Source organism: Gobius niger, assembly GCF_951799975.1.
Source record: "Gobius niger genome assembly, chromosome: 6".
In the NCBI taxonomy this organism is placed as follows: Eukaryota; Metazoa; Chordata; class Actinopteri; order Gobiiformes; family Gobiidae; genus Gobius; species Gobius niger.
The window spans coordinates 20005793-20020051 of record NC_136857.1 but is presented as its reverse complement, the minus strand read 5'-3'; the positions used below and the strand labels follow the sequence as shown (position 1 = coordinate 20020051).

At 42.1% G+C, this 14259-nt stretch overlaps 1 protein-coding gene and 1 long non-coding RNA gene across 3 annotated transcripts in view; one reads left to right on the top strand and one right to left on the bottom strand.

The window, feature by feature from the left end:
- The window catches only part of LOC306963912, a 393872-nt gene that overhangs the window by 128543 nt on the left and 251070 nt on the right, over positions 1–14259 (top strand). The window lies entirely within an intron of this gene.
- Positions 1–14259, bottom strand: part of plxna1a (plexin A1a) — a 308362-nt gene that overhangs the window by 65631 nt on the left and 228472 nt on the right. For both annotated transcript variants that reach the window (XM_079557533.1, XM_079557534.1), the window contains exons 13-16: positions 7380–7531; positions 6414–6537; positions 5450–5586; positions 2483–2650 (exon numbers count right to left, since the gene is read on the bottom strand). In XM_079557533.1, the coding sequence (XP_079413659.1) occupies positions 2483–2650; positions 5450–5586; positions 6414–6537; positions 7380–7531 (581 nt within the window). The remainder of the gene's footprint in view (positions 1–2482; positions 2651–5449; positions 5587–6413; positions 6538–7379; positions 7532–14259) is intronic.

The following is a 14259-nucleotide window of genomic DNA, read 5'->3' as shown; positions in this document are numbered from 1 at the left end:
CACAGACAATTAATGAGTATGAAAAGGGAACATGCTATGAGACCTGCAGTGGCGCTTATGGCCTCTACGGGCATGAGTTACTTAGTACTGCTTTAATTTTGGAAAATCTGAATACTCATGCATTAGTATTTTTATAGTAACAGATATTCAAAGGTGCAACCACCATGTCACACTTGCCGAAGGTAAGGTACCCTCAGGCAAACTCGTGGGCATAACTTTCAATCTGCAGCTTAACTTTCACTTCATAAAGTTTTTTATCGTGGACATTGGTCATTGCTACCAGTGCTGGCTCTACTATATGCTACCTTCAACTCCAAAGCAGAACTCGTGGAAGAAGATGGTTTATAGCAAAGACCCATTTCTCAAAATTGTCATAACTTAGCTACTGTTCTTACAATCTATTGACAATTCCCTGTATATTGGTTTTCTGCATATTGTCTCTCAGAGTTTGATACTGCAATTCCCAGTCGCTCTCTGGTAAGAAACCCACACACCTCTGGATAGTCTTTGCAAAAGCCATGAAACTAGTCGGCATCCATCAAGTGTGAGAGCCCGGGCTGGCCTCCCTGCCTGTAAATCCCTTTAATGTGCAACTCTTTGGCTGGGTCTACTCCCCTGCGATGTTCCTGTCATATCCGATGCTGACTAGTGGAAGCTCTTCCTTCATTTAGCCGTGACTGCTCTAAACCTCCTGACAGCTCGTGGGCGGCTAGGGCGCAGAAACACTTAGCAAAGTTACGTTCCATTACCAAATGAATTTCTTGGCTGTCAGCTGATCGGCGAGCTCCTCAATCACAAGCCTTGTTCAAACAATTAATGATCTGAATAAATTGACAGACTTAGGTTCGCGAGTTTGCCGATTTCCACTGTGCAAAATGTCCCAGATGAAAAATCTTTCAGGGTGGTTTCAATTTAACTCCATCAAAGTCCCTGTCAGAACAGCTATCTGCGGAAGTGCCGACATGTTTTTTTGCTCCCACATTAAGGCTGTAATCGAATGTGACTCCCTGCTTTAGCCAGAAAGAAATGTCTGAAATGTTCTCTTCCATTTTAATGACAGATAAATGAATCAATGAAAAAAAATCTTGTTTTGGTATACTTACCGCTTTTCTTCTACCCGACAAAATCTGATGTCTCCCACCGAACTAAGTGATACAATTCTTGTTCTTGTAATATTTTTTTCCCCAAAAGAGCCAATGTAGCTTATGCAGAACAAAGCATTGTACACATGAATCAAGTGCAAATTAAAGCTCCCACACATCTCGATTGTTCACTTGAATTCATTAGACGCATGTCTCAGCCAGAGTTCATAGTGAGACAGAGTTGAGATGCGAATAAGGCAGACCACCAATGCTAACTATGTCAATTTAGTCTCTGACTTCCTGATTCGCACTGGAGGAAAATGCACTACATATTAAGGCACACAACAGTGCACATTGTTTGTTTATTTTCCCTCCACAAATGTCACGTTTAAGAAGTAGGTTTATGGTGCCAAAAGAAGTTTACTGTACTACAAGAAAATAGTTTGATTACCACAGCTTGAAAAAATAAACCGGATTACAATGCGTACCACATTGCAGCAATGTCATAACCTGGCTAACACCATGCTGCTGTGTGCGCTCAAATTATTTCGAACTGCACAACAGCCTGGGGACCATGGCCGAAATCTCCGGTGGATTCGGGAACCAATCACAGAGCGAGGAGGGACGGCAAGACGATGACGCGCTATTCGATATATGGAAGCTTGTAGTTTATTTACGGATAATAAAAAAAAAGTTTATTTACGGATCCAACGTGACAGCAGCAGACACGATGGTATTTTTTGATCAAGCTTTAGACCTTGTTCTAAATAATTTAGCTCAAAAGTTTACAGCGGGTACGTCATACGTCATCTCATACGATGATACGATTGGCCATGGCTACGTGCAGACGCATGAGACTTTTTTTTTTTTTTTTCGTATCGCCCAATAAACGAGTATGGACGATCGTAAACCACACCTCTCCTACGAGAAAATGAATTGGTGGTCCCCAGACTAAATATCACTTGTGATTTTAGTCTGGTGTTAGCCAGGCTAGCAATGTCATGTATCAGTTAGTTAGTTGATAATCTCATTTTCATTACAAGCACCTACACAGCTTTGCTTTATCCTGATCAAAATATGAAAATAATTCATTGTATAAAAACACTATGAGGGTCATGTACCAAGCGTTTGCTCATGTGCTAAATGCGACTGCAAAAGTGGATCAGCAGCCAAGTCATTTAAGCATTTTTCAATCAAGCAGCATTCTCTCTTTTACGTGTAAGATTTGGGGTCATAATACTGCCATACATGTCATTTCAAACACATCCACACATAGCTGTGCGCAAATCCCCTGCTAACACTTATGACCCCCTCAGACTAAAAAAACGACTACAAAGACAACACAAACAAACACATGAATAAATAAATGGAACATAAGGCTGGCAGGTTGAAACACTGACCTGGCGATGCTCCAGTCGGGCTCTATCTTCAGAACAGTGGGGTCCTCAGTGTAGTTGAACTTGACTTCTGGGTTCCTGAGCTCAGCGTCATCGATGTCCACCAGTACAGACACACTTCCAGCGGTCAATCCAGCCGGTGTGACGCACACAATCTCACGAGCATTTCTCCTGAACACAAAGATGCAATTCTCATTTTATCCCCCCAGTACATGACAGAGCCAAAGTATATCCTCCGCCCAATGCTGTAAAGGAAGAAAATGCTTTGATATGAGGGCTGGTTGGTCCAAACAGCAATCATCCCTCAAGGCGAAGGCACTGGGTGTTTAATCCATAAGTGATAGTAAGCTAAATTAAACTGGAACATGACATCACCCAGTTTCATTTAGTATTATTCAAACCAAAGATGGTTCACTGACAATTTCCTGCTTGAGAATATAACACATTTTCCTTTCTCTAAAGTAAGATAATTTGGAGGCAGCCATGAAAACATTTTGCATGGCTGGTGAAAAGTGACCAGCGGCTAAAATCTCCCTGCACAGAGAAACTCTAATGCAGTGGGTTTGATTTAATTGCTGGATGAAAATTGCTGTAGTAATTAAAGCCAGCATGTTACTTTCATTACACCAGTTGGAATCAACACATTACACACATAGAACATTCAATTTCAACCCCTGCTCCCCACATTAGAGCGGCCTCTCCGTGTGCGTCAATTCTACATTTTCTATTAAGTTTGGTCGACATGCGGCCAAATGCTGAATGCAGGCGGAAGTTAAGCATTGCCCCTCTTTTCAGCCAACAGTTTCATTTTAATGAATTGGGCACAACACGGTGCAAATTTACATATGAAATTGTGTTTTGAAGAAGCTGTGTTCAACAATGTGATTATTTTATGTTTATTTATTTTAGGTTGGATGTTGACAAAATAAACTGAAAAGTTAACTTGGTTATAACTTTAAAAAAAACTAAAACTTCTATTTCTTTGTCCTCCTGTTTTTTTTTTCTTTTGATGTTTTCTTTTGATATTTTGGCCCAGAAGCTTTATTTGCCAGGACAACAGAGGTTGGAGAAGGGTAAAGAGAGTGCTTGGGCTCAAACCCATAGTGCTGAGAACAGTGTTGTGTGTAAGTACACTGGCCATCCTTGTCCACTCCGCAGGACACGCAATCCATTAAAATATATAATTCTCAATTTTTTCCTTTTCATTGGGAGATAAAACATATTTCACAAACTTACTAATGTCCCTGACTACATCCCCACCATAGACTGTAGAGCAGCGATGGACTGAGAGGCTTTCCCCATAGCACTCAGTGCGGGCTAACGTAAGCTTGCTAATGCTAGCAATTTAGATAGGTTTTTGGAGCCAACTCCCATATTAATATGTAGGGCACAAATGAAAATAAAAATAGCCAAAGGAAAACAATTGCACGTAGGTAAGAATGACAAGCCTGTGTTGAGGGCCAAAAAAAGTTTCAGTGCAAAGTCCATTACAGCAAAGATCTACCGGAGCCTGCCCACTATTACGCTTTCCGCAGCTAAAAGCAATGCTACGTCTATGTTTTTCACCGTCTGCGATTGCCACGCTGACTCCCTCTCTACGTGCTTCCCAGCGTTTTATTGGTTCAACTGTAACATGCACCGCGGCAGGATTACAGTTGCTACACCATAGTCTGAAGTTGACAAACATCTCACACTTGCTAATGTTTGCTGCCCCCTCACTGACGTCTTGTTTGTGCATTGTGCTATTTTATTTGACCCTAATACTACTAAAAATACATTGCTATCTCAGTAGCAACATTTCAGTTCGCACTTTCATGGCTTCTTGAATTGGAATGAAATATGTCTATAAATAAAATCACATTCTTTAAGTGTGAGCATGTATAAGTGCGACTTCTTGGACGTCTCACGGGCAAAATAGCATTTCAATTGCAGTCTGGAGTGTGCTTCCTGGCAGCGACATTATCTAATATGTATTTAGCACAGTTGAGCGGCGGCTGCTTTTCTGGGCCATGACTTCACAGCACTCAAGTGTGTATAGCATTCATTTTACTGTGCGCCTGTATATACCATAGCAATCCCACTGGGAGCAACAGAAGCAATAACAGAAACACACAACATCCCCACCCCCTCCTCTTTTTAGTCCGTCGCCATAGCAACCTCATTGAAGCCATCTTGTACAAGTGTATAGCGAGTTTTTTGCAGCTAAGGGACAGCGCGACGTGTGTTGGATTACGATGAGCAGAAATGTGAAATGCTAAAACATCAAAGCTAGCATACATTGGGCTGTAATAGAGATTAGCTGCGAGAGGCTAATCCCTTCATTTGACACGCAGCACAAGTGGGGAGATAGTCGGGATTTTTTTAATGCGTGAGATTAGGCGAGGCTTGTGTGAGGGCAGACAAGGAGATGCTCAGCTAAGGTACTTACCTGCGAGGAACAAGGAGCCTACAGAAATGATTTATGATTACATGAGTATCAGCAGTTGGAATCCGAAATGGCATTACACTGGAGATTTCCAAATGGATTTTAAGATTATGAAATACATACTAGGTTATCTATTCCACTACATAGGTTAATGTTAAGTGTGTGTGCTTGCAATTGCTTCAAATTATTTAGCATAATTGATTCCAAAAAAGTGCACTTTCAGCCTGGAACATTGAGGGTTCTCTTTAGAATGGCAAATATTTGAGCAATGATTTGTCATGATGATTCAAGTATGCATGACATGTTTTATTGTTGCTTTATAACAACATCAAACTTACACTTAACGTGCTCAGTGGTCGAGGATATATGGGGCACACATAAGAGAAGAATCCCCATTGATATCATGTATAAGAGGATAAAACAGGCCACAGTGTCTCGGCTGTACCATCCTCTCTGATTCTCTCCTCCAGTGATGACCCAGCTTCCTGACAGGCTCATTAACATTTCATTGAGTGCGGTTGGATATAGTGTAGAGTGGAACTTACTTTTTGAAGTGGCAGGGCTGCTGTCCGATGTTGACAGTCACATAGCTGCCGGCGTTCAGGTAGGCTCCCTCGATAGTGACCCGGGTCCCTCCAGAGATGGGCCCCTGGGACGGCTGGATTCGGGTGAAGAAGGGAGTCTGGAGAGAGTGAAATAAAAAAAAGGGAGAATTGCTGATGTGGAATGTGAGGTTCTTATGACCAATATCGAGTGTTATGTGCATGCGGTCAAAGCCACTATTTAAACCATGGCAACTTTTGCACTCAAGAGAGCAGTGTTAGGCTGTGGTTTACATTCATAATGTCATACAGATGTTTACCCTCATTGGAATATGACATATTTTACAATGCTAATTAGTATGGGATAAGATTTTATTGTGTAAAATGATCAGGCAAAGTAAGTTGCACTGTGGCAGGGTGACATTACTTCTGCTTGTCAAAATGAATCCTATGCTTTACACCTACAGTGCTGTCTGGGACAAACCCTGAACATGTTGGATAAAAGACATGATTTTGGCCTGAAACACTAAAAGATGCAAACTTCAAAGTAGAAAGTTCAAAGAAAATCCAGGATAGTCGAGTAGAAGGCTTTTTTTCCATGACATGGAATGACACAACAAATACATTTTTGCATTTACCATTAGTATTAAGTTAGCCTGCCCTATCCATTGCATCTCCTCCGCAAGTATGGCTTTAGTGTCGATCATCACTGTCTTGCTAATACCCGCCGTGTTCTTTAGGTGCGAATTCATCCCTTTTTGTTGCTTTTTTTTTTTTTCTTCTCTGAAATCTTGAGAGGTTACTTCAGTCTCTCTGCCTCTTTTTGCCTCTTGATGCTGAATGCAATCCGAACAATCACAGTGCATATTCACATTTTGCCGGCGCCCTAAGAGGACCAGCTGCATCATGGGGCGAACATGCACGCTCACGGCACAGCGAGGAACCGATAGATCAGCTTTGTCCTTACCACAAAGGTGAACGGCCTGGGAGACAGGGCTCGGTAGACCTCGCTGATGCAGTCTTTGATGCACACCTCCACTTGAGCCTCCTGCACTCTGTATCCCGTGGCATCATTCAGCAGACACACAATTCTGGAAGGAAAGGAGAGGCACAGCATGGAAATGAAGACGGTTGACTCCACACGGGTATGTTGTTCAAAAAGTGATGCAACCATTAAACAAATAAAGTCACGGCAAATCTGAAGAGAGTGTGCAAATTGTTTTTGAATGTTTTCTTGCACTCCCCGACGCCCCTTCCATGAAATCGACGTCTAGTCACGTGACCACTCTACGTACTCTATACTGCAGGACAATGTCGGATGTGCTCAATCATGCTCGATACATGTAGTGCTCCAAACCCCGCCTAAACATGCAGCGGGGAAGCGTGTGCGCCATTTGAATAAAGATGGCCGCCGCAGGTGCACGCCTCACTTCTCCACTAAGTGCGCTACACAGACACTGTTTGATCTGCGTGAACCCGATCCCTGAGGCGTGCGGGAGAAGCCAGACGTGTAAATGTCAGGACAGAGGCAGGAGGAAATGAAAGCAGAGCAGAGACGGGGAGTAATGAACAGGAACAATGGTGGAATTTACTGAGGAAATCTGTGGTTGTTTGGGGCAGACTCTGAAGGTTTGCTCTCTGATTGTTTTGGGAGAGAGTACCACTGGTGCACAGCGAAATACACTGATCACATGTTGCCAGTGCAGACACAGATGTTAATGTATCTGTCTAGATAATGAACTATGAATACCAACCTAGGATGCAAAATGGACAACTTCTCTTAATAATTAATTGCAACTGGATCCAAAAAGCAGGGATTTGAGGTATGCGAAAATATATGATAAGGTCAAGGCGTGCACATAAATACCAAGACAATATGCCTCCATTAGGACCGCCCTTCACAATATTAGCAAGGCTTCGTTGACGCGCTCACCTCTCTGCGCTGACATACTCGTCCTCGATGGGCACACAGGGCACCTTCCCCAGCTTGACGCCCATCTGGATGTCCCTGAACTGCAGACCCAGGTTCTCCCCCAGGATTGTCAATCTGGTGCCCCCCTGGCGAGGCCCCGTCTCTGGGAACAACTGCAAAGAAATCAAACAGGTTTCAAGCAGTGCAGGGTGGAAACATATTTAAGCACAATATAGGAAGAACAACATATATTTAGAGTTAACTGACCCCAGTGTAACCCATTTTTATAGCGACATTGTGGCTTGTTTCCTATTAGATTCACAAATATTTCAAAGCTGGTTAAACATGCAGCGCGGTGACCCCGAAACAAAGAGGCGGCTCCATGGACTTACTATACACACAAACACACACCATATACCCGTGTCTATATCAGTTGACTCAAGGCATAATGAAGAAAAACTACCCCTTTTCATTCCCCCCCAAAAGATGTGACAAAAAGCAGCCAGTGCCTGAACCATGCATGCCACACCATCACAGCCTCCTAATTGAAAGTCATTACGCGCTGGCTTCGTGTCGGTGGCTGTAGCGGGGTAACGCTCGGTTGCTCTGAAACATAATGTGATTTATGTGGGCAGATTATGGTGCGTAACGGGGACAGGTGTGCGGTGACAAAACAAACGGCATGACGGATGGACGCCGCTGTCACACTCTCCCTACATGCTTATCCCGGACCTAACAAGCATCAGGAGATGATTATGCTCTGCAGGCTTGGCTCTCTCCACTGCAGATAAACAGAGAGCCGAGGGACCACTGAAGGGGGACCACTGAAGGCACGCACAGATAGATTAATAATGACAGCATCAAGGAGCACAGCTAAAGATGATCTGTTATTGTGAGATGCCTGTTGAAAGATTGAGATATTGTCATTTTACAGCCATTATGGACTGACCAAAGAGGTGAACGGTTGTCTGTCAGTTATGGACAGTTATCAGAAGCTTTAGTTTAAATGATGCCGTTTAACCTCTTAACCCCCACCTGCACTGAGCACATTTTCCCCAGTTTATTCCAGCTTTATCCAGATCGAAAAGCTTCTAGAAATAACTAGCGACATAATAGCAACAAAAATGAGCTGAAAACGGGGGACAAAAAACGATGAAAAGGTGACGAAAATGTAACGAAAAAGTGGCAAAAAAGTGAATAAATATGATAAAAGGTGAAAAAATGTGACAAAAAGCTACAAAAAAGTGAAAACGTTTTGATAAAAAATATGATGAAAAAATTTGACTAAAAATGTGACAAAAAAGTGGAAAAAATTAACAAAAAAGCAGAAAAAAAAATAGCAAAAATGTGACGAAAAAGTGAAATAAAGTGACAAAAAAAGTGACTAAAAAGTGAAAAAAGTGACCAAAAAATTACGAAAAGTGAAAAACAATTGACAAAAAAGTGACAAAAATGTGATGAAAAAGAAACAAAAACGCTACAAAAGAGAAACAGAAAAGTGGCAACAAAGTGACAAAAACGCAAGGAAAAAGATGAGTTTAACTGAGTTGTGTAGGTCTTAGCTTTCAAATGAGGCATTACACTGGCCTGGTAAATGGTAAATGGTCTCAACTTATATAGCGCTTTTCCACCTACAGTACATTAGGCACTCAAAGCGCTTTACAGCAAGGATCCACTCACCCATTCATACTCTCATTCATAGACCAATGTACGCAGACACTGGGGGCAATGTGGGTGAAGTGTCTTGCCCAAGGACACAACGACAGTGTGCACTTTCAGTAAGTGGGATTCGAACCCCCACCCTACCGATCATGAGACGACCTGCTCTACCATCTGCGCCAATCTGTGCCCAGATTGAAAAATAGAATGAGATCAATTCAAATACGAAATAGCCATTGCTTCCTTGATTAGTGTTCATCTGAAAACCCACCAAATCCACTAGTCACGCCGCCTGCAGTTACCACACTTTCACAGCCAAGAGTTGCTGTATGAAAAGATTCCAGGCTTCATGGACCGGGGGCCCATTCGAACTGGAGGGGGAACAGGCGGGATTGGGATAACGCCGTGTGGAAGCTGACTCACGTTGGGACCTCCGGCGCCAGCTCATCCTCATCCTCAGCCCTGTGCTTCCACCAAAAAAAAAATCACAAAAGCCTGGTAAACACTGACCAGAGCAGCTACCACTTCCCATGATGCTCCGGGGCGTGATATGCACAACAGATGTCCCGCTGTGGAATTGGGGCCTTCTTTTTTTTTTTTTTTATGGGATGGCGAGAACCAGAGCATGAGAGCGCACAACTGAATCCCATACCGCGGGGCGTAAACAGTGGCAGGCAGGCAGGCAGACAGACAGAGGGGGCCGGGGGGGGAAGAGAGAGAGAGAGAGAGAGGGGTTCAGGCTGGTGCAGGGATTAGCGCAATCATCACAGGGAGCAAGGGAGCAATTAAAACCATACTACTGAATACAAAACCAGTGTGTACAACCAGCATGATACGTCCCAGAGTGTAAAGGCAAATGGATATACCATTGTGCGACCGATTCAGCGCCGCAACAATAGTATTCGCATCGTAGGTCCACTGTGGGCAAAGAGTCTGCTCACTGATAGCTCTATTGTTGTCGGTTCAGTTGTCTGGCAGACTGTCAGACTCTTTTAGAACTTTTTTTTTCCCTAAGCGATAGTAAATTGTCTTCTTTAGCGGTTTATTTTAGCCCGTTTAGAACAGACTTTTAGGGGGGGGGCAGTAAAACGTTTGAGAACCACTAACCTAAATCTTTCCAATTTTGGCTAACAGCTCCAGCTAGGTGCAGATTATTTTGCTAAACCACAAATAAACAGGAACACTTTGAGATTCTTTTCCCGTCTTTTCCAGATTGTTTGACTATTGCGGCAAACAGGCTTCACACAAATGCAACAGCTTTCGGACGAAGACGTGTCTTTTTCCCCCCTACTCCAACATTTGAATACTTCGAATACTGAAGGTATCACCCAAAAATTCGATAATATAGACGCTGTTGTTCAAACCTCTACCCAGACTTGGCCTTCGCTTACAGAAAAAAACACATTATTTCTCAACCCTAACCAAGACCTGTAAAAATATGTAATTATGTCCTTATGCAGAGCTTTACTATCATCACTTGTTTCCCGGCTTTTGCTGTGAGGGCAGATATTACCAATACTTCTCAAAGTATGTGGGTTTTGCGGTGGAGTCGAGATCGCGGAGACAGTGGAAACTGTCTAACCATCGAGCGGTGCGGCTGAGAGAACGCACGGATACCAGGCATTCTTCACAGGAAAGGGGAAAATGAAGTTATAATAACGGTGGCTTTGAGACCGCATTGGGCTGTTTTGCTGTAAGAGGAGCCGAGTGGAGCAGAAGGGAAGCCAGACCCCAGTACCAACAAGCTGCCAATGCCTAAACAATGCAAGACTTGTCTTTTAGGAAATTATTTATATTCATTATTTTTCAAAAATCACACATATATGTAAGATATGCATTGTAAGAAAGCAATTATTGTGGATTTTCAATATAGCTGCCAGAAATCAGTAAAAACTCTGTACATACACCCCACCCACTCTGCATATAGGCATCAGAACTGTGCACTGTCACTTTCTTCCCCACATACACTTGTAATTGTGAGAGCCTACAAGAAAAAAACAAATCATTGTGTTCTATCGACCGACCAAATCAATATTTATAAACTTCCAGGAAAATGTACAATTCGAATACGTAAAGAAAGTGCTTAAAAATCAATATATAATTTAAAATCACCGGCAGTTATAATTTTGTCATTGGGGTGCTGCTCATGTCAAAATGAATACATTTTAGCGTCAAGTTTTAACCTGTTCAGGACCGCCGTCCCTGATCAGGGACTGATTCCAGTTCCATTTACAGTATTTAGGCAAATTATATTTCGACCAATATAGACATGTGGCACAGATTTTTAAACAGGCACTTCTCCCCAAAACATCTATTCCAGTCATGGAACACCATCACTTAAATCAAAACATTAATTAAGGACAGAAAAATTTAAAAAAACATGAAAATCGAGCATTAAAATTAAGCATTTCTTATCCATATTAAATTATTTGTGGTCCAATCATAGGTTGACTGGATTTTGTTGGTCCAAAATACTCAAGTAAAATATAATTCAACAAATATTACAACAAAATACTCTTTTTGGAAAATTTGGCTCATTATTTTCAATTTTCACGGTCAGAAATTACCTAAAAATACTCCACAAATGAGAAAATCTTCTTGTAAACAAACTTGTTGGCAATTCCAGTTCTGTTCCCTTAATCCTAATGACTATTCTCTTCAAAATGACCATTTCCCAAAGAAATCCATTGATATTTGTGCTGGCAGTGCTCAGTGGGTGCCAGAAGCACATGTTAGCCACATGTTAGCCACATTAGCATATAGACACAAACTTGTCTAAAATGTCCACAGGGCCAATGATTTCACAGTGGACAGTGGTACATCTGAGTAGAGGTCCATTGTCTCTGTCCAACAATATGCCATAGTCCATATCAACAGTGAATGTAGACGTGTAAAGGCTCTTTTCTGAGTAAACAAGGCGGCCATTTTGTTTAAGGGGGAAGGGTGTGACTGACGCACCTTTGTGCACTGAGATAAATATGGAAAAGAAATCACCCACTTCATTTTGCTTTGATTTAGTCCATTTTTGGGAGGTTTGTTGTTACTGCTGCACTTTGTTTGACACATATGTGAAAATATTTTTGCTTTTATAACATTTGGCACTTTGGAGAGGTTTGTGCACAATGCTAATGAGATAAAGCACCAAAAAATTGAAAAGTTTACAAATCCAACATACTTGGACCTAGACTTCGGAAATTTTGCACACATGCTGAGTACCAGTAAGGTTAACACTGTACTCAATTTGGAGTGTGTGCTATGAAGTATATTTTCAGGAAAGATATTTCAGTTTATGTGTAATTTTCGAGATATAAAAAAGCTATATTTTTTTAAATTAATTTTGTAACTAAAGAACCTTTTTACATGTTCTTGTCACAAGGTCCTTCTAAATGTACAAATAAGCTACTTCTTGTCCTGATTCCTATGATGGTTCACATAAGCAATTTGGACAAAGTATGTTGTTTTAACAGTAATTTTAATATGGAGAGGTTACTGTTTAATTTAGCCAGGCGAGAGTACATCAAAATAGGTGGTCCTTAACAGGTTAAAGGCTGGGCTGTACATGTATATGATGCATATATTTTTTTTTTTTGTACTTTTAGTACAGTAGAAGAGTAAATTACTGCCTTTCAGAATAAAGTATGTCCTAAAAGTAGCAATTCTGAAGTCAGAATCAATCGAGAAACGGAAGAAAGGAAATCTCAAATGTGCAATTGTCTTTGGATGACCCTTCTTCTCAGTCTGCAGTGATAGGGCTGGCCGCTTCATCAAACTTTGATCAATTTTAGAAAAGGTCAATCTCAGCCTCTCAATGACAGCCTGGTGCTTTTAAACCTGACATTAGCAGTGGACTTTGCTGCTCTACATTAAACTATCACTAAACTGTGGTGTTTTGTTATTATTTCCCAACAAGTGCAGTAACAGCTAGGACTCAAAGTCCCAATACCCCCAGTGGACCCTCCTATGTCATCCTGCACACAAAAAAGGACTGCTCTCGAGAAGTGAAATTCAGTCTAGTTGAAATGAAGCTTCAGCGCAAATTCAACCTGGAAGACCTGCCTGCAGTATTCATTCAATGCCTCATCAGCTCTTCACCAATCATCCAATCACAGTCCCATCTCAAGCCGCACCTTCGCGACAGCCAATCACTGCAGCTGCTCATTCCTGCTTCAGCCATTAATCGCCCAGGATCCCCTTCTTAAGCTTTCTCATCCATCACTTGGCCGTTTTCCAGCTGTGCTTTGACCCTGCTCCGCCCCTCCTCCTCGGCTCTGCTCGTCGTTGTCAACTGCCCGCCCCGGGTCTCATGCTCTACCACTACCAGTGTCCCGGCTCCAGGGGAAGATTCTGTCATTCATCATCACCATGCATTTCATATCGTTAATTCAATATTCCGCCAGGAGCCTCAATTAGGATTCATGTTCAATAAAACTTTCATGTTGAATAGTTTTCAAACCAAGAAAATACAAAATTTATTATGAAATAAATAATACAGAAAAAAAGACAATAAATATTTTGATGTTTACCATGTACCCTGACCACAGATTTTTTCTACTAACACTTCTCCTGTTAAAGGAACAGGCCACCATACTGAAATATGTTCTTACCTGAGCTTAGACGAGTTGATGCGTACCTGTCTGGTTTGTGTGTGCCCTCAGTCATGCAAAACGACCAAAAATGTTATTAGCATTTGGCCTCTCCCAATGTATTCCTATAGCTCCAAAGGGGGTGAAGTTAAAAGCGACCAAGCTCTTCTACGGGCACGCACAAAGACTAGACAGATACGCATCAACTCGTCTAAGCTCAGGTACGAACATATCTCAGTATGGACAAACGGTGGCCTGTTCCTTTAAGCCCAGTGTCATAAATCTATGAATGAATCAGTCGTGCAACACTGCACATGTGTTTTAGGCATGAGATTATTTGAGGACGGGGGTAGGTCTACCGAGACAGCCTAAAACAACTGGCACCAGAACTGTGCCTGTATGAAACAGAACTAAAGCACTGCAATCCCACAATAGTCTTTAACAAAGGAAGTGTGTATCACTATTGTGGTTGTAATTTAGGGTTCATTATTGAAGACACTTTGAAGTAAACCTGATTGTTCCCGCTTTGTGCCTGGGCCCTGAATACCTCACAGTGGTCCTAATGGAGATGAAGTACACTGGTATCTTTCTGTGGCAGTGTGGTCGCTTTAGTGCTGCAGAAACCACATCCAACTCTGTGGGGCTCACCCCGCGGTTTC